Raw genomic sequence first — 21032 nt, forward strand, 5'->3', positions numbered from 1 at the left:
ATCTTACAGCAAAGTGGTATTGCTGGGATGCTTGGAAAAAAAGCATGTTAGCAGGTGTGTGAAACTCAGAGAAATTTCAGACAATATTTCTTGCTTGTTGCTGGCTGTGAATTCCCTCCCAAATGTCCACCCAGTTTCTGGCTTCAGCCTGATGGTGAAAACAAACAAACAACTCATCCTTACCAGAAATGGGGGGTGGGATTTTGTGCTATGAATCAAAGCATACCACAGAACACAAAACTATGTGAGGACAGACAGCCACATACAAACTTCCACCAACAGGCCAATGAAACTAAATATACCGTAGTCTGATTTAAAGCAAACATTGCCATATTGCATGGAGTCTGTGACTGAACTGTCCTCCCAACTTGTGCCATTTAAACTGCAATGAACAAATTAAAAAACATAAACTCTTAAACGAATGGACAAGAATAAGAGCCAAAAATATATTGGGTTGTATGTTATGCAAGCAGAAGTACAAGGAAGCTCTTCTGTATCCTGCTCACCCTGAAAAGACTTCCCAGAGAGTTAGTGGGCCCTTCTGAAAGGCCTGGGATGTGATGTCTGAAGTTGCAGTAGGAGAAATGAATCACCCAAAACCAGGATGAAGCAGCTTGCACAATGTCCCACTCAAGCAAGCTGTCACTGCCCAGTGTAAAAGCACCAAAAGTGAGAACAAAGGACACCAGACATTTCTTTAAAGCAAACAATTATTCCTTCCACCCACCATATTCTGTTGTGGGAAGAGAGGAGATTGAACGAAATTTCCCTCTACATCATCAGGTCACTTGACCCTTGTTTATTTTGCTTTTGCTACAGGGCTCTTAGTCCACTGGGATGATTTTTATTATTATAAATGTAGGCAGAACACAAGCAGGTATACCTGAAAGAGCATCTCTACCCCAATTGCTTTGACTCTCCTTCAAATAAACAACTTTCTCCTTAATATTTAATGTTTCTTTGCTTGGAAAAATAGTAAATATTCCAGGACTAAGCGATGGGGTGCACTGCTTCAGATGTAGGCCTATGAGATAATCTTTTTATATTGCAAGATTTACTGTACCAACTGAGATACTTTTACGTTTCATTTCATTTACGGACAGCTCTTTCGTATAAATTGCTCCATTCCCTCTGTGGATTGATTTTACTAAACTTATCTCAGCTTCCTGCTTATCTGCCTGACTTTGATGCATAGGGAGAGAGATAATAAACCTGTCATGGTACCTTCCAGTAACTTTAAGGTAAGAAGATGCACAATATGACTATTCTGCATTAATATAATACAAGGTTCACTTAGCCAATATACTGATGCAAACACAGTTTCTGAAATCAGATGTTGCAACTTGATAAAACCTTCTCCAGCTTGATCCCAGCAATTATTATGAGAATAACTATGATCTTGTGTGTCATGAGCTATAGACAAAGTAAAAAACAACCTGTAATATTATGGATAATATCATTTATCTGCATATTTGCTACCAATAAATAGTCCAAAGCAGTATATTGTACCCTGGTTTGAGACCCCAGTAGTGAAGAACAGGTATCAAATTTCTTAAACAAACAAACATTAAATTAAAAAAAAATACTAGTTAAAAGAACACCTAGCAATCATACAAAAATAAACAATAACAGCTACAAAAAAGTGATAATCAAAGGTCTTCTTAACCTGTTGGTTGGTAAGGCAGCTATGGCCACAGCAAAACAATAAATCCCCTTTCCACAAACACATTTAAGAGGCTATAGAATATTAATCAGCCAAAGGCCTGGCTGAAGGGGAACATTTTCACCTGGTGCCTAAAGGTATACAGTGAAGACACCAAGCAAAGCTCCCTGAGGAAAGCATTCCACAAATGGGAAGCTACTGCAGAAAAGCCTTATTATCGTGTTTCCACCCTCCAGACCTCACATAGAATAGAATCATAGAATCATAGAGTTGGAAGAGACCACAAGGGCCATCGAGTCCAACCCCCTGCCAAGCAGGAAACACCATCAGAGCACTCCTGACATATGGTTGTCAAGCCTCTGCTTAAAGACCTCCAAAGAAGGAGACTCCACCACACTCCTTGGCAGCAAATTCCACTGTTGAACAGCTCTTACTGTCAGGAAGTTCTTCCTAATGTTTAGGTGGAATCTTCTTTCTTGTAGTTTGGATCCATTGCTCCATGTCCGCTTCTCTGGAGCAGCAGAAAACAACTTTTCTCCCTCCTCTATGTGACATACTTTTATATATTTGAACATGGCTATCCTATCACCCCTCAACCTCCTCTTCTCCAGGCTAAACATGCCCAGCTCCCTTAGCCGTTCCTCATAAGGCATCGTTTCCAGGCCTTTGACCATTTTGGTTGCCCTCCTCTGGGCACGTTCCAGTTTGTCAATGTCCTTCTTGAACTGTGGTGCCCAGAACTGGACACAGTACTCCAGGTGAGGTCTGACCGGAGCAGAATACAGTGGCACTATTACTTCCCTTGATCTAGATGCTATACTCCTATTGATGCAGCCCATGGAGGAGGCACATGAAGAAAGGCCTAGAGCTGGGACGATATTGGCTTTTCAACATCACGGTATATCACCAGCCAAACATCGTGGTCTGGCAATAATAATAATAATAATAATTTGTTTATACCCTGCCCATCTGGCTGGGCTTCCCCAGCCACTCTGGATGACTTCCAACAAAATATTAAAATACAGTAATGCATCAAACATTAAAAGCTTCCCTAAACAGGGGTGCCTTCAAATGTTTTCTAAAAGTCTGGTAGTTGTTGTTTTCTTTGACATCTGGTGGGAGGGCGTTCCACAGGACAGGTGCCACTACTGAGAAGGCCCTCTTCCTGGTTCCCTGTAACTTGGCTTCGCGCAGTGAGGGAACCGCCAGAAGGCCCTCGGCGCTGGACCTCAGTGTCCGGGTAGAACAATGGGAGTGGAGACGCTCCTTCAGATATACTGCTATGTTGAAAAAACAAGCTGAATTGGCGAGGCACTGGGTGAATTTGCCACAGCTCTCATAGTGGGAGCTGAGGCAGTTTCACCCCAGTGTGCTGGTGAAACTGCCACTGCTCCTGAGTCCCTCTACTAGCAACGTTCACTGGAGGAAGTCGCTAACAGAGGGACTCAGAAGCGGCAGCGGTTTCATCAGCGATATACCGCTGAGTGAAACTGACATCGCGGTCTGCTCCTCATACTGGTCCTGGGCGATATATTGATATATCGTCCAGGCCTAGAAGGGTCTCAGAAGAGGAACACAAAGTCTGGGTCAGTTTATATGAGGAGAGGCGATTATTGAGGTTCTGTATAACCCAGCCATTTATAAGGATCAATTGTATATTTGATGAAGTGTTTCCATTGTTTTTAGTTTGTATGGATGGTTTTATTGATCATTTTGTTGAACTGATTTTATTGCTCTTAAGGATCTGTGTTTTATTCTGCTTTTACACAGTACACTTCTTCAGCGGCTTCATGCCATGAAGTGGGGTATAAACATGTCTAATAATAATAATGCGCAGCTCTGTTATCTTCTGTCACAAACAAATCTCCAGCCACATATACCTATTCCTATTATAGAGCATCACTGCTGCGCAGATTTCATTCCTTCGCCACAGAACCTTTTTTTAAAAACTGAATTTTGAGTCCAGCTATGTGGGAGAAAATAAATAGGCTTTTATCACTGGTAGAAAGTGTCACCCTTCAACGACATTGTAAATCAAGCCTCCTTCAAATCTGAGACTGCTGTAACAAGTTAGGTTTACAGGTTGGTGTTTTCACTTATAAATCTAGACTTGTAAATAGCTATTTAGCTTATTATCTCTGAGGAGATTAAGAATCATCTCAAAGTAACTACCCAAGACAGCTTTTGCAAAACTGGTGAGTGGGGGTGTTATTTTCTGTTTAGGCTATTGCTATGACATAAATTAATTATACAGATATGTATAGGCAGATAAGCCAGTAAATGTTTTCTGGACTTGCCTGCAAGGTTATATTAATTGTTGCTCCTGAATCCTAACAACCCCGTGAGGTGGGTCACTGTTAATCCTGCCTAACAAATTAGTACTAAGAGCTCAGTGCTCAAGGAGGATTTGAACACAGGTCTCCCAGCTCCAGGCCCAGCACCATATCTATCAGACCACATGCCCATTTAATTCAGACCTCAGTTTATTTAATTCAATTCCTTTGAAAAGTCACAGTAAACACAAACGATGCCACCAGCTTATACCAGAAAACAGGATACACACTGCACTGCACGGAACAGCAGATTTTGTTTAGCAAATGCTTAATGCCATTGTCATGGTTTCACATTCTCAGCTTGCAATGGCATCGCTAGCATTACCATAAATGCATACCTACTTTCAGCTTATAGAATCTGTATGGAACTTTACATTGGAAACAGATCCAATATGGTTTTAGTACTATATGTCTGCAGGACAAGGTAGCAATTTATGAATTCCAGTAGAGAAATGTACTCATAGAGTCAGGTGGGTAACACTTGCAATGAGTTCAGCTTCTTCCCTTTCTCCCAGAAGCTTCAGCAATTCAGTTGGCAGCCAGCAGCCAAAGAGGTGGCACCAAGTCGGTGTCAGAACTTTGATGTCATTGCACCATGACTTGGATAAGGATGCTAGGTTAGTTTGAGGTAGGGTGGGGTGGAGTAGAGTGGAACTCCATGTGGAAGAACCAAGGAGGTTTGACAGGGTGGATGCAAAACCAATGGGGAATTATCTGTTGTTATATAACTTTTGTAAACAAGATTTCCTGGCTAGAGCATCGAGTCTAAAAACAACGACTGACCTTATGACTGCAACATCCAGGTTAATTTTAGTGGTTTTGTTTTTTCTTGTCCTGCTACCTCTTGCTTTGTCTGACATCTTGCCTGAGGAAGCGTTTGGAGAATTTGGAAGCTTGCCACTTTCAGAAACCCTTTGTTAATCCTGATAAAGTTATTGCCCAACTATGGATTTGGGACCTCTTTTTCTTTGCTTCTTCTTTTTCTTTGCTTTTCAAGTAGAAGAAGAGGAGGAGGAGGAGTTTGGATTTGATATCCCGCTTTATCACTACTCGAAGGAGTCTCAAAGCGGCTAACATTCTCCTTTCGCTTCCTCCCCCACAACAAACACTCTGTGAGGTGAGTGGGGCTGAGAGACTTCAAAGAAGTGTGACTAGCCCAAGGTCACCCAGCAGCTGCATATGGAGGAGCGGAGACGCGAACCCAGTTCACCAGATTACGAGACTACCGCTCTTAACCACTACACCACACTGGCTCAGGATAGTTTTTAGCTATCAGGACTATTGTTTCCCAGAATCAGGCTGCCTTAGTGATATAAAATGAACAGCAGAGGCCATGACAATGAAGTGGACTGGAAAAATCATGTTTTTACCCTATGCTTCATCCAGAGGTACACTAGGTAAGTTATGCCTGGTATACAGAGAGTGAGACTAACCAATGAGTGTGGAATTGGTCTGAGACTTACCTCACAAACTCTCATTGCATCCGTATGTGATTGTTATACCGTGTGGAGAGTTTCGCCTGTTTTGTTTTCATCCTATGTGACGAATCACTACAAATAGTAGTTAAATAACTATACTGACATCTGCTTCTAAGGAAATTTGATTTTGCAGTAAAAATGTGACTCTTCTTTTGCTCTGATAAATTGAAACTATAATCACAGTAGGAAAATTGCATCTTCATGTAAGTGCTTCCTAGTCGTGAGATCAAGATCAGCCCAAAATATTTTGCTGTCAAGGCAAATGACAATATGGTGCCCCAACCACTGCATTTCCTTAACAAAAGGGCTGGCAGCTAAATTTTCCTTTCAACACTGGCAATAGGACAATGCACTAAGGGTAGCAGATTTATTTAGGACACAGGGTAACACAGCATGACATACACAGCTCTGACCTCCAACACTTTACTGCAGCACTCTGGCCTTCGGCATCTGCTGCCTGAGGCAACCACCTAACTTTGCCTTATGGTAGGACTGGCCCTTTGTAAGATCACAAAAAGGTGCCCCATGGATAAATGAATTAATAGTAAGAGCTCTGTGATACTGTGCTTGGGGATGTCCCTAGAATGTCTACTGTTATACTTGGAAGGATTCTGTAACTTGTACCAAAAAAGGTTTCTTCTGACAAACTGCAAGTTGCTCATATTAGGCACTACTGATTCAACACTGCACAACTGTTTATTCAATCTCTGAGGGACACAGTTTCTTCAAATACAATTTCAGACATTAAACTATGTCTTCCTGCAAGAGGGTTAGAAATTATCAATGAGGATTGACTTAATGATACAGTGTGCATCAGCCAGTACATTTAATTAGCTTTTCTTGCTTGGCCCCATGCAATCAGATCTCATCTATACAATCCTGGTCATGATTCATGTAAATAAGATTTTCAGTAACTGTGTCCTTGATATATAAAAACTGTCCTAGCATTACAAATACTCCGTTGAGAGAAAAAATAGATAGTATGGCTTCAAAAAGGTAGACCAGGTAATTAACAAGAACAACAAAACAAGGAACAAAATTATCAGGGGGAAATCATTAGTGTGCTCTATATTGACAATTCATATAGGTCTCAATGGTTTTTAAAATAATTGTTACTGTATTTTTTACACACACAAAGAAATACCCACACACAACATTCACTAAACATATATAAAAATCTTATGAAAAATATCTATATATTAAAATTAAAAAACTAGAATGAAAGGGAAATTAACACTATATACAGAACAACATCTTTTTTTCCAGAGGAGATATAACATATTCATAAACATTCCGATCTCATAAAACATAAGAGAATCTGTACAAGAAAGAAACCACATAAATGTTCCACATGTGGGAAGAGTTTCAGTCAGAAATCAAAACTTAAAATATATGTAAAGTATCATACAGGGATAAACCTTAAAAATAGGCAGGTTTTTTTACTGGTATGCAAATTGCATTAAATGTCAAGCATTTACACAGAGAAACAATCCAAATGTTCTACATGTGTGAGAAGCTTTCTTCTTCAATCAAGCCTTCTTTCACATGAAAGATTATGACAATGATTACAATTTGTATACCTCCCTTCATCTTTAGATCTCAGGATATTCACAACATGAAAAAACCACAAAATACGTAAGATCCCCCACAAAAGAAAAGCTATTTAAATATTCCAGTTGTAGGGAAAGTGTTCCGATTTCATGAAGCAACAGAGAAAACTGCCCATTCTCCGTGTGTGAAAAAAATTGTCAGTGACCAGTCTTCCTGTACATTAAAGATTCCACAGAGGAGAGAAGCTGATAAAATGCTCCCATTGTGGGACTTGCTTATTTCAGAAGCAGGATCTCGTTAAAACACCAGAAATCCACACAGGATAGAAACCCTATGTCAGGGAACTGCCATCGGAAGGAAGGGAAGTGAAAGGGCTCACACAGGTTGGGAGAGACTCAGCAGCTGAAGAGGGAACCAGTAGGGGGAGAGGAGCTGAGCTGAGGGAAAGGGAGCTGGAGGGATGGCTCAGAGACACTTCCAGCGAAAACAGTGGGGAGGTTTCAGGACCTCCTGTAGGGACACCCACTCCTCGCCGGAAACTGTCACGCAGAGAGTCCAGAAGACGTGTTTCCGTTAAGGAGCTTTTATGTTGGAAGCGATTCCGAAAGCAACCACTGTCGGAATCTGCCAGCGACTGACGGAGCCATGTTTAAGGGGCTCCGTTACAGACAGAGGTTTGCAAACTTGACCAAACTCTGAGGGACTAGGATTTTACACACAAGCAGCTCATCGTCCCATCACAGCATTCCGACAGTCTTCGTGAGCAGCTTGTGCAGGAGAAGGCATCATGAGCAACCCAGCCGGAACCGGAGAAGCAGGAGCTGGAGCGGGTCCAAGCCTGGAAGAAAGGTACCGGGTGTTGGAGGTCCAGCTAGCGCTGCAGACGGCGAGGCTTGAGGAGAGGAGGGCTCAGGATGCAGACAAAAAGGGGAAAGACACCCAGCTCGTCAGAAAGGTACCAGGATTGGTGCAGAAGTTTGGGGGGGAGCCCAAAGACTATCATGGCTTTCGGACAGAGATGCAATATGCCCTCAATCTGCAGTTTGATGAATTCCCTGACGAGGAATCACGAGTGGCTTTCGTGATTGGGCATCTTGAAAAGGGGGCGAGAGACTGGGTTAGACCCCTGATGGCAGCGAATAGTGACGTCCTAAAGGACACGATGAAGTTCTTTCGCGCCATGGATCTGATGTTTTCCAGCGATATTGAACAGGGAGTGGTCCGCAGACAGTTAATGGCTTGCAAACAGGGGAGCCGATCTGTCCGTGAGTACTGGACTGAGTTCACCATGTTGATCCATAAATTGGGGTGGGATCTATCGGCGGAACCCATTCAAATGCTCTTTGAAGAAGGGCTTTCTTCGGCTGTGAAAGACGAACTTTCCCGGGCGCCCAGGGCGGAGTCTATGGACCAGCTGACCAAATCAGCGCTGACCATAGGAGCGCGCCAGGAGGCGAGAGCATTGGAGAGGCGGGAAGGGAAGGGGGAACGTTGGAAGGAGTTCCGCATTCCAGACATTCCAGAGCCAACTTTCCCGCCGGCAGAGCCGATGGAAATCGGAACAGCGCGCGCGCGCGCAGTTTCAAAGCCCAGTGAGGGGGGAAAGAAGGAGGGAAAAGGCGCCCGGAAATGCTATCTCTGCCAACAGCCAGGTCACTTTGCCAGAGTCTGCCCCCAGAGGAAGGAATGGCAAGGGATGGTAGGAGCTGTGGAGGGAAGAGAGGAAGAAATACCGAAGCAAGTAAAAGCCAACGCCTGGCTGCCACCGTCGGGGCACAGCAGCCAGGCCAAAGAGCAGTGAAAGTGCCCACGCCAGAACCTCCTAAACCCGCCCTAGTGATAGAAGTGGCGCTAGAGCTGCCAAACGGACACCCTCTAAAGATAAAGGCGCTGTTGGACTCAGGCAGCTCCTGCAATTTCATGAGCAAAGAGTTTGCAGCTGAACACCAGATACAGACGATCCCTTTAAGCAACCCCCTGCAGGTGACCACGATCGATGACAGGGAGCTGTTGGGAGGAGAAGTCAGCTTGCAGACCGTCCCAATGATAATGAAGGTGGCAAGGCACACCGAACTGATAGCGTTTAATGTGGCCACCTTGGGAGGAGCTCCCATTATATTGGGGATGAGCTGGCTAGCGTTACATGATCCGCTGGTGGGCTGGCATCAGAGAGTGGTTTCTTTTGGTTCAGCACATTGCTTAGAACACTGCAAAGAGGGAAAGGGTTTGGCAGGGGCCCAAGCCACCCTAGCAGGGACTGAAGTAACAGAGAACGTGAAGGTACCACGACAATACGCAGATCTCCGCGACGTCTTCAGCGAAAGGGAAGCTGACCAACTACCCCCGCATAGACCCTTTGACTGTCAAATCAATTTACTCCCTGGGGCACAGCTCCCTGTAGGCAAGCTGTACGCCATGTCAGACAGAGAGATGCAGGAGCTAAGAGAGTTCATTGACAAGAACCTGAAGAGAGGGTTCATCAGAGAGTCCAGGGCGGTGGGGGGCAGCCCAGTGTTTTTTGTGGATAAAAAAAACACGAACAAGCCGAGGCTTGTGTGTGACTTCAGGGCCTTAAATGCAGTGTCAGAACCAGTGGCTTTCCCTATGCCCAGGATTGACGACATTTTGACAAGGGTCAGGAAGGGAAAGATTTTTACTAAACTGGACCTAAGGGGGGCGTACAACCTGATACGAATAAGGAAGGGGGATGAATGGAAAACCACCATGTTCACCCCTTTGGGGGCATTTGAATATTTAGTTATGCCCTTCGGCCTACAAGGAGGCTCCGCGTGCTTTCAATCGTTTATGAACCACGTCCTGGGGCCTTTGCTTTACAAGAATTGTGTGGCCTTCTTAGACGACGTGTTGGTGTATTCTGAGAATGAGGAGCAGCATGTGAGAGACGTCAGAGAAGTGTTGAGCAGGCTGCAAGCCAACCAGCTGTGGGTGAAACTGGAGAAGTGTCAGTTTCATACCAAGGAGGTGGAATTCCTGGGGTATCGCCTGTCAGACAAGGGATTGGCCATGGATCCCGGCAAGGTCCAGGCGGTGCTGGAATGGAAAACACCCAAAACAAGGAAGGATGTGCAGAGGTTCCTAGGATTTGGGAACTTCTATCGTAAGTTCATCCGAAACTTTGCCCACCTGACGGCGCCCATTACGGACTGTCTCAGCAGTAAGAAGAAGTTCGTTTGGACTGAGGAGGCGGAGCGAGCATTTGAGGAACTAAAAAGGGCCTTCGCCTCGGAACAACAACTCCTGCATGTGGATTTACAAAAACCGATGAGAGTGGAAACTGACGCATCAGACAGAGCTATTGGGGCGGTGCTTCTGCAGCCAGGGAAGGAGGAGTCAGAGTGGAGACCGTGTGCCTTTTTTTCGCGAAAGCTGAACAAATCCGAGAGGAACTACACGGTGTATGACCGAGAACTACTAGCCATTCATGAGGCGTTCCGGAGATGGAGGCACCTGCTAATTGGCGCACAACATAAGGTGCAAGTGTGCACTGACCACAAGAACCTAGAGTATTGGAGGACGGCACGAGTGCTCAACCAACGGCAAGTGAGATGGGCCCAGGAGTTCTCCAAATTTAACTTTGAGATTTGTTACGTGCCAGGCCCAGAGAACATTAGGGCGGACGCTCTCTCACGCAAACCTGAATATTTGGAGGGGGAGGGAGCACCCGAAGAGAGACATGTCATTCCAGAGGACCGCTGGGTGTGTGGGGCGGCATTGGTGGGACAAAGAGAACTGGTAGAGGAAACAGAGAATGATGAATACGCCCAGAATAAGCTCAGAGGTCTTAGGGGTGAGGGAGAGGAACCAGGGGGTTTCGAGGAAAGAAATGGAGCTTTGTATTACAAAGGGGCACTGTATATCCCTGAAGGAGACTTAAGGGGGAGGGTACTCAAGCAGTTGCACGACAGCCCCACGGCGGGGCATTTTGGACAACACAAAACCATGTGGTTGGTCACCAGGGAATTTTGGTGGCCTAAGGTGAGGGAAGATGTACGGGAGTATGTAAGAGGGTGTGAGCAATGCCAGCGAGCCAAAGGGGAGAGGCGGGCACCGGCGGGGCTATTAGAACCCTTACCAACCCCAGAACGACCTTGGGAGGCAGTGTCGATAGATTTTATGACTGATCTGCCGAAGTCCAAGGGGAAAACAGCCATCATGGTGGTGGTAGACCTACTAACAAAGATGTGCCACTTTGTAGCCTGCTCGCATGCAGTCACGGCGGAAGAGACAGCGAAGTTATTTGTAGAACACATTTTTAGGTTGCACGGGGTGCCATTGAGGGTGGTCTCAGACCGAGGAAAACAATTTACTTCCAGGTTCTGGAGGAAGCTCATGAGCTTACTGCAGGTGGAGGTCAACTTTTCGACTGCCCGGCACCCTGAAACCAACGGGCAGGCGGAAAGAGCAAACGGGGTCCTCCAGCAATACCTGAGGTGTTATGTCAATGACAGAGAGAATGACTGGGTAGAAAAGTTGGCGCTGGCGGAATTTGCCTACAACAATGCCGAGAATGTGTCCACAGGGATGAGCCCCTTCTTGGCTAATTATGGGTGTCATCCCAGGGCTTTCCCAGGGGGAGAAGGGGAGAGATGGGGTGTCCCGGCAGCCGAGCATTTTGTAGAAGAAATGGAAGCAATCCATCGTCAGCTCCAACTCAACTTAGAAAGGGCGAAGGAAGAATACAAGAGGCAGGCAGACAAGAACCGAAGGGAAGGTGAAACCATAAGGGTGGGAGATAGGGTGTGGCTGTCAACCCAAGGGTTGCCGTTCAAAGGAGGTTGTAAGAAATTAAGACCCAGGAGATTGGGTCCCTTTGAGGTCATTCAACAGGTCAACCCAGTGGCTTTCAGGCTCCGGTTACCCAACCACATGAAACTGCACCCAGTATTTCACAGGTCGTTACTGTCACCGTATGAGGGGGGACGAGAAGGGATGGCCACTCGGGGACCGGTCATAGAAGAAAGGGAATGCAGCAGCCATGTGGCAGAAATCCTCGACGCCAGATGGAAGGGGGATCAGGTGGAGTATTTGGTAGCGTGGGAAGGAGAACCGGAGTCAGAAAACACTTGGGTAATGGCAGAAGATATCAACGACGAGGTATTGATAGAAACGTTCCATCAAAGGTTCCCAAGGAAACCTCAGCCTGTGGAGAGGTTCCGGAGGGAATACTTTGGGACCACCGATGAGGAGGAGGAGTTGGAAGGATTCTCGGAATCGGAAGGGGAAGGGGAGATGGACTCTGAGGAGGAGGAGTACTTCGAGACCAGGAACCGCAACAGGTGGAGAGAAGTGTTCGGGACATCGGAAGATGAAGGAAGTTCATTCCGGGGTTTTGCCTCCTCACCGCCCGTAGAGGAGGGGGCGAGAGGGGATGAAGGGGGCCCTGGAGGGGAGGTGGATGTCAGGGAACTGCCATCGGAAGGAAGGGAAGTGAAAGGGCTCACACAGGTTGGGAGAGACTCAGCAGCTGAAGAGGGAACCAGTAGGGGGAGAGGAGCTGAGCTGAGGGAAAGGGAGCTGGAGGGATGGCTCAGAGACACTTCCAGCGAAAACAGTGGGGAGGTTTCAGGACCTCCTGTAGGGACACCCACTCCTCGCCGGAAACTGTCACGCAGAGAGTCCAGAAGACGTGTTTCCGTTAAGGAGCTTTTATGTTGGAAGCGATTCCGAAAGCAACCACTGTCGGAATCTGCCAGCGACTGACGGAGCCATGTTTAAGGGGCTCCGTTACAGACAGAGGTTTGCAAACTTGACCAAACTCTGAGGGACTAGGATTTTACACACAAGCAGCTCATCGTCCCATCACACCCTACAAATGCCCCACATGTAAGAAAAGTTTCAGCCAGGAATAGTCTCTTATCATACATGAAAGATTCCATGGAGAAAGGCCACGTAAGTGCTCCAATTATGGAAATGGCTTCAGTTGGAAGTCTGAGATTGTTGAACACAAGCAGAAACACATAGGGCGATAATCACTGATAATCTGCCTTCCCCTTGCCTTCTCTTTTTACAGCAAAACGCTGTTGGATGACTGCCTTAAATGCCTCCTCAGTATGAAACCCAACTTGGTCCAAGTAGAAATTATCATGAAGGCACAGGCTCCAGGAGAGAAATTCACAGATGTTTAGCTCCTCCCTGGTCCTTTTTGCTGCTGTGCCACACTGGCCTAAGCCCAGGTTTGGTTTAGTATGTCATCTGAACCCATGCTCATGATTAAATTCTCTCCAGACTAACCACACATAGGGCCTTCTCGGTAGTGGCGCCTGCCCTGTGGAACACCCTCCCATCAGATGTCAAGAAATAAGCAGCTACCGTATTTTTCGCCCTATAGGACGCACTTTTTCCCCTCCAAAAATGAAGGGGAAATGTGTGTGCGTCCTATGGAGCGAATGCAGGCTTTCGCTGAAGCCTGGAGAGCGAGAGGCGTCGGTGCGCACCGACCCCTCTCGCTCTCCAGGCTTCAGGAAGCTATCCGCAAGCCTTGGGAGCCCGGCGGGAGGTCCCGCCTGGCGCACAAGGCTTGGGGCGGCAGCCTATTCTGGGGGCTGGGGTCGGGGCATCGCTCTGGGACCTGTTCTGGGGGCTGGGGTCGGGGGAAGCTCGGGCTTCCCCCGCCCCAGCCCCACGCCTGGGGGGGGAGAATAAATTTTTTTCCCTTTATTCCCCCCCCCCAAAAAAAAATCTAGGTGCATCCTATGGGCCGGTGCGTCCTATAGGGCAAAAAATACGGTATCTTATTTTTAAAAGACATCTGAAGGCAGCCCTGTTTAGGGAAGTTTTGAATATTTAATGTTGTATTGTTTTTAACACTCGATTGGGAACTGCCCAGAGTGGCTGAGGAAACTAAGCCAGATGGGCGGGGTATAAATAATAAATTATTATTATTACTATTATTATTATTATCACCATCATCATCAGGATCAAATCTGGGTTGTGGTTAGGCTTTGGCTTAGTGTGATATGAAAACCAAGGCAATGGCAGGTGAAGCAATCAGCAGCATACTGGCTTTCAGCCATTTTAGTGAAGAGCTTTACATGTTTTGAGTAATCTTCTACATCAGGGGTAGTCAAGGTGATGCTCTTCAGGTGTTTTGAGCCAGAACTCCCACCAGCTCCACCCAACATCGCCAATGTTCAGAGACAGTGGAAGCTGTAATTCAACATGTTTAGAATCGAAGACACTTCGCTAGCAATTTGGGGATAAAACTCATTTTCATAAAATATCAGCTAACTATAAAGAACTGTAATTGAAGTTGATTCATAAATGGTACGTGACTCATAGGAGGCTCTCGAAGATGAATTCATTTGTATCTACAAGGTACTGGAGGGGATGATCAGAAAGTGGGTTGTAGCTCCACCTACAGTGCGATTCTGTTGTTGTTTAGTCGTTTAGTCGTGTCCGACTCTTCGTGACCCCATGGACCAGAGCACGCCAGGCACTCCTGTCTTCCACTACCAAACTGCGGGAGGCAGTGGAAGACAGGAGTGCCTGGCGTGCGATTCTACTAGAGTGCAATAATTCTACTAGATTCTACTAGATTCTACTAGATTCTAGATTCTACTAGAGTGCAATAATTCTGGGCTACGGTATTCAGAGAAACAGATATGATCTTTAACTGCCACATTATCTCAACTTCTCAATTAGCACATTTATCTATATTTGACAAGGATAATAAAAAAGCATAATAAACATTTGATAGTGCACCTGCTTATAGCAGCTAGGATGGACCATCACACAGTTTGGGGGGGGGTAGATGAGGCCAATCTTACTACTTAGGATCATAGAACTGTAGAGTTGGTGACCCTCAGGGTCACTTCCAACTCCAACCCCCTGCAATGCAGGAATCCTGTCCACAGCCATCCCTGAGTAGACTCAAACCACCAACCTTCTGGTTAACAAAAAGCCACACTGCCCCATTGTGCCACAGAGAACATCCATCTTGGTACAGTAAAGTTTGCCCTGCTGGAAAAACTAATAAACTGATAGTTATTAGATGCCAAAGGGGAAAGGGGGATGCTTTTGTACTTGTTTGGTCTGACTGTATTTCATTTGTAAGCAAGGAGGAACATGGTCAAGAACCCAGCCTATCCTATGAATGAATATGGCTGATATTGTGACTCAAGGCATTTGAAAACTTCAAATACTTTCACTTGGTGTGATAGGGTTCATGTTTTGTAACCTTGTCTTGTTTAATCATTATGTCTACATTATAAAGTTCTAGTTGCTACCTTTGGTGCATTCACATACCTTTATTTATTTTGGTTTTAATTTTTGTTTGTATTTGTTCAACAGTGATCTGAAATTGTATATGTATATCTTCACCAGATCCTGTTTGATCACATTGTATGTTGCAGAATCTCTTAAGTTAACAAAGATTGTAACAATAAAACACGCACATACATCTGGAAAGCAACACATCAATCCACCCAGGCTGTTCTTCCTTCCTCCTTCCACACTTTCCATGATAAAAACTCATTATTCACATATTTACAGGAGGATATCAATTTTTCAGGCTCATAACCATATGAGGCAGTTTTCTACTAGTGACAGAAACTGAAGTATATGAAATCAATCTGTAAACAGAAAACTCTGGAGAGCAAGACTCAGAGATCTTATTTGACATATTGTCCTGCCATTAGGAAAGCATTAAAAAAAATGCACCACTACCTTACCAACTCTGAATCAGCAGATTTCAGCAAGCCAATAAAAATGGTTTACAGAAGAAAATTAACACTGCATGACTGCTACCACAAGCCACTCAGCAAATGTAAATAAGATAACAGAGCCTTTATAACAAATATAGCCTCTACGGCAAAGATATCAGCACTTTAGGAGAACACTTATTGTTATAGACAAAAAAGGCTCTACGTGGCCCAGTGGAAATATATGATGCAATGAGTGAAGCTCACCCATCATCTGTTTTCCACCACTCTAATTAATTCTTTTTAACGTTGTACTTACTTTCTTTCTCTTACAAAAGTACTTCTCGTAATTTTACAAAAATTACAAAAATTTTACAAAAATTACTAAACGGTCATTCGGTACATTTAAAACAATCTAAGTCATAATTAATCAAGCAACTCCACGACAGTTGCACGGCGGGGCATTTTGGACAGCATAAGACCATGCTACTGGTCACACGGGAATTTTGGTGGCCAAGGGTGAGAGAGGATGTAAAGGAATATGTGCGAGGATGTGACACATGTCAGAGGGCCAAAGGGGAAAGGGCGGCACCAGCTGGGTTGCTGGAACCATTGCCCACACCGGGGAAGCCATGGGAGGTGGTGGGCGTGGACTTTATCACTGATCTGCCCATATGTAAGGGTAAGACAGCGGTCATGGTGGTGGTTGATCTCTTGACCAAAATGTGCCATTTCGTGCCCTGTTCACACGCCGTGACGGCGGAAGAAACAGCTAGGCTGTTTGTAGAGCACGTGTTTAGGTTGCATGGGATACCTGCAAGGGTGGTTTCGGACTGGGGGGCTCAATTTACCTCACGATTTTGGCTCAAGCTCATGGGGCTGCTCCAGGTGGAAGTGAGCTTTACAACGGCGAGGCACCCCGAGACCAATGGGCAAGCGGAGAGGGCAAATGCTGTTTTACAACAGTATTTGCGGTGTTATGTAAGTCAGAAGCAGAACGATTGGGTGGACAAACTAGCCCTGGCAGAGTTTGCTTACAGCAACGCGGAGAATGTATCCACAGGGATGACACCATTCTTTGCCAATCATGGGCGTCATCCAAGGGCCTTCCCCGGGAGGGGGGAGGAGTCGTGGAGTGTTCCAGCGGCCGAACAGTTTGTGGAGGAGATGGAAGTGATCTACAGACAGCTGCAGTTGAATTTGGAAAGGGCTAAGGAGTTATACAAGAAGGAAGCCGACAAACATCGGCGATCAGGGGAGGTCATCAGGGTTGGGGACAAGGTGTGGTTGTCCACGCAAGGATTGCCTTGGAAAGGGGGCTGCAAGAAACTCAAGCCCAGGAAGGTGGGGCCCTTTGAGGTGATCCAGCAAATAAATCCGGTGGCGTTTAAGCTCAGGTTGCCAGAAAGCATGAGAATCCATCCGGTGTTCCACAGATCACTGCTGTTCCCCTACAGGGAGGGGGGAAGGAGGCAGGGTAGTGGGGGAGGGGAAGGCCCACCACCCGAAATAGAGGAAAGGGAGCAGTGCAACAAGGTCACAGAAATACTGGACTCTCGTTGGAGAGGGGGGACTTTGGAATATTTGGTGGCTTTGGGAAGGGGCCCCGGCATCGGAGAATACCTGGGTCCCGGAAGATAGTATGTCTAACAAGGAACTGGTAGAGGAATTCCACAATTTTTTCCCGGACAAACCCAAAGGCAAGGTGAGGTCCTTACAAGAGGTGTTCGAAACAACAGACGACGAAGAGGAATTCGAAGGTTTCCCAGAATTGGATGAGGAGGAGGAAGAAGACGAAGGCGTAGACTGAGGAACTCCAGGACTTGGGGGTTGGAGGAGTGTGTTCGAAGAGACGGATGAGGAAGAGGGTAGTTTTGCGGGGTTCTCCCCTACCACCTCTGAGGAAAGAGAAGGGGATGTAGTCGGGTCTCCTGAGCGGGAGGGGGCCTTTGAGGAGGGGGTGGATGTCAGGGAGAGGCAAACGGGAAAAGATGAAAGGACAGAAACCAGCAGTTATAGAGAGCCTAAAGAGATTATCAGCAGCCTGTCGTCTGACAGTGGGTCTGACGTAGAGGGGGAGGAGGATGAGCCTGGAACAAGTCATTCTGTACACAGAGGAAGTCAGGGGAGGAGTTTCCGCAGACTTGCATGCTGGGTACAGAAAAGGAAGAAGAAAGATTAGAGGCGGCAACTGCGCAACAACGGGACGGACGCTAATTGAAACGCTGGAGATGTACGTTTGAACTTTGTCAAATAAATCAAATAGTTTGGAACTGGCTGGGAGCCCGGAGTCTTATCTATGCCAGCTGGACAGCATTAAGCCTCTGACACCACTGAACTTGAAGCATGGGAACCCCTAACAAAAAAGTTATAATTTGGCAAAATATTTGGACTTTATGATATATATTTATATAATTTGGAATATTTAATGTGATTTGATTGGATTGTTAAAATGGAAAACTTAATAAAAATTATTATTAAAAAAAGACATAATTAAGAGTCCATCAACAGTTGCATAATTGGGGGTGTCCATAAAGTATGTCGCACATCCTAAGGTATTTTTAATACATGCAGGGAAGAAGGCTGGCTGCTTGCTCATAAGGGTTTGCTGCACGTGCGTCAGAGTGGGTGCAAAAGGAGCTGCCAGACTCCAGACCTCTCATGATGTCTCAGAGAGAGTCAGGTAATGAAAGGAGGGAGAAGCTGCCACAACAAAGAAGGAGAGAGTAGCCTGTGTAGAAAGGTATATTGATAGGTACCACCATCACCACCACCCAGTGTCGGATCTACACATTTTGTCATGGGCACAAAAGTTTGCACTACCACCACCACTCATCATAAATAAACTTTAACAAATGACTGCTCAGACTATACAAAATCTGTCTTGGGTGGGAGGGAGTTGAAGGATCTCTTAATTCTTACTGGCAGAGAGATTCCACATGCATCGATGTACGCACATACAACAAGCTGCTTAGCAATGTGTGCCAGTTATTCAGAAACTTACCATTTATGCAGATTTCAAATGATTTGCAAAGGTCATCCTCAAACAGGCAGCCTAGAAAGAATGCAATGAAAACACAAAATCAGGATGGGGTGAAAGCAATGCAGTTGCAGTACAGTCCCAACATCTCAAGCTATAAAATCTCAAACTGGAGTCAGACCTTTGTTTGATATTCTAAGCCGAGCAGTACAGAAGAAGTCAAGAGCATAAAGTAAATGTAAAGAATGAATGGGAAGAATACAGAAATATAATACCTGCTACTGAGCGCCTGGTCCCCAAAGGTTCGTTTCCTGAGGCACAGCTCTCATGTAGTATTTCCAGCGGTTATGCTGGGCCTCAAATCCAGAATGTGTCTATGACCATCTTAAGTCAATAGCTAAAAGCTGGTGTCACTGCTTATATACCCAAGTGATCACTGCAGGAGGCACTCTCCTGCAGATACCATCTCATCAAGAGGTCCATTCAATACAATGAACGAATTGGGCTTTTAGTGTAACAACACCTACCCTTGGGAACTTCTTTCCATTACATATCAGACAGGGCACATTTCTATCATCTTTCTGGTACTTATTGAATACTTTCCTTGGATGGACACTATAACAAGGTCCTGTACACAGAAAGACTTTGTATTTCTGGTCAACCTCAGGTGGAAGACATCACTCATAAAAAGAACCAAGAAATCGCTTTCTGAAATCTGTTTGCAGAAGCAAACAGGTACACCTTGGTAGAAATGGTTCTGTTTCTTCTGAGTGGCAATAATAGCTTTGTAACACAGAAAGTGGCCCTCTGCGCACCGGCTGCAACAACAAACAAAAAACCAGGGGAAATGAGCTAGATAAAAGCACAATAAGTTGTTTTGGGAATTCAGACATTAAGTTTGTGGGTGTCTCTGGTATCTTCTCTCTCTTACATCATAGATGTTGGTTTATATTATGGGTGTTATGTTCTCTGTGTTTTTACTACTATTGCTACAAGTTTGCCATGTCTTTCTACTAAAACGATAAACTTATGAACTATGTATTGGCATTGAAAGTGTTTTTATATGTTTTCTTGTTTATATATGCTTTTCTTGTTGATGGTTTGATTGTTAAATTGCTTTGGGATGCTTTATAGGAAGTGTCGTGTAAATTAAATTGATAAATAATAAAGGAAGCTAGATCCACCAGGACCAGCCAGAGTTTTAGAAAGCATGATCATCATCATAGTGATTATGGTGGTAGTCTCAACTCTAGTAGACAAGATGCATGTGAAATAATTCGAACCTTATCCCTTGTGGTTTAGAATTTGCATGTGATACATCTTTCATATATCAGCTGTCATGGTAGGACATGACATATCTTACACTTGCTGGGGTAGTAAGAACAAACTGAGTAGATGGGAACGAAAAGCAATGACAAAATCACACCTTTAAAAACATACTTAGCTACGGTATGACAATTTGCATTGAAGGCAAAATGTTTTATTCTCAATGTTGTGTTCTCAAATTAAACATGCCCAGGACTGGACTACTTACGGTATCTTTCCTTCTAAGTCTTCTCCTCAATCCCTCTTTGTATCTGTCAACAAAATCACTATGCAACCTCTTAATCAGCCATTCATGCCATAGTTTTATCTTTCATTCTTCTATCTTCTTTCCTACGCACATTAATCAGCTGTCAAGTCCTGCCATTTCTCTTTGTTCTCTCACTCCTCCTCATTCTTCCTCTCTCTAAGCCAATTATTCTCTGCTACGTCAGCTATTACACTAGTTCATGTTCTGGTCATCTTTTATCTGGTCTTCCTCTTTCACAACTCAGACCTCCCATCTCTCTATCCACAGCTACCCTGTCAAAAGTACTAATTTATTCCATTGTTCAGACCAAGAAGCACCCTTCTTCAGATGCTGTCACTGGCTTACAATTTTGGCCCAAGCTTCTCATTACATCCCTATCTATGATCTCTACTTATCCAACTCCACCATGCTCAGCTGATTACATGTCTCCAGAATAACTCAACATATTCTCCCCTGCTTCTTCCTATCAATAAAGGTATCCCTGAACATGTACGTGGTGCCATCTCTCTCCCTTCCTTCAAATCGCCCATCAAAGCACATCTATTCTATGTGGTCTCTGATCACAGAATCATAGAATTGTAGAGTTGGAAGGGACCACGAAGGTTATCCAGTCCAAACTCCAGCAATACAGGAATCCCATCTAAAATATACATGGCAGGTAGCCATCCAACTCCTGTTTAAAAACCTCCAAGGAATGAGAGTCCACTACCTTCTGAAGAAGCCGGCTCCACTGTCGAACAGCTATTACTGTCACAATGTTCTTCCTGATGTTTAGTCAGAATCTCCTTTCTTGT

General features: G+C 45.1%; 1 protein-coding gene across 1 annotated transcript in view; it reads right to left on the bottom strand.

Annotated features, from left to right (window-relative positions):
* PTPRN2 (protein tyrosine phosphatase receptor type N2) overlaps window positions 1-21032 on the bottom strand; it is a 610006-nt gene that overhangs the window by 554273 nt on the left and 34701 nt on the right. Inside the window, exon 2 of the mRNA XM_080974012.1 lies at window positions 18690-18740. Within this exon, the coding sequence (XP_080830138.1) occupies window positions 18690-18740 (51 nt within the window). The remainder of the gene's footprint in view (window positions 1-18689; window positions 18741-21032) is intronic.

The sequence above is a fragment of the Podarcis pityusensis genome, assembly GCF_964106645.2.
Source record: "Podarcis pityusensis genome assembly, chromosome: 12".
NCBI classification, from domain to species: domain Eukaryota; kingdom Metazoa; phylum Chordata; class Lepidosauria; order Squamata; family Lacertidae; genus Podarcis; species Podarcis pityusensis.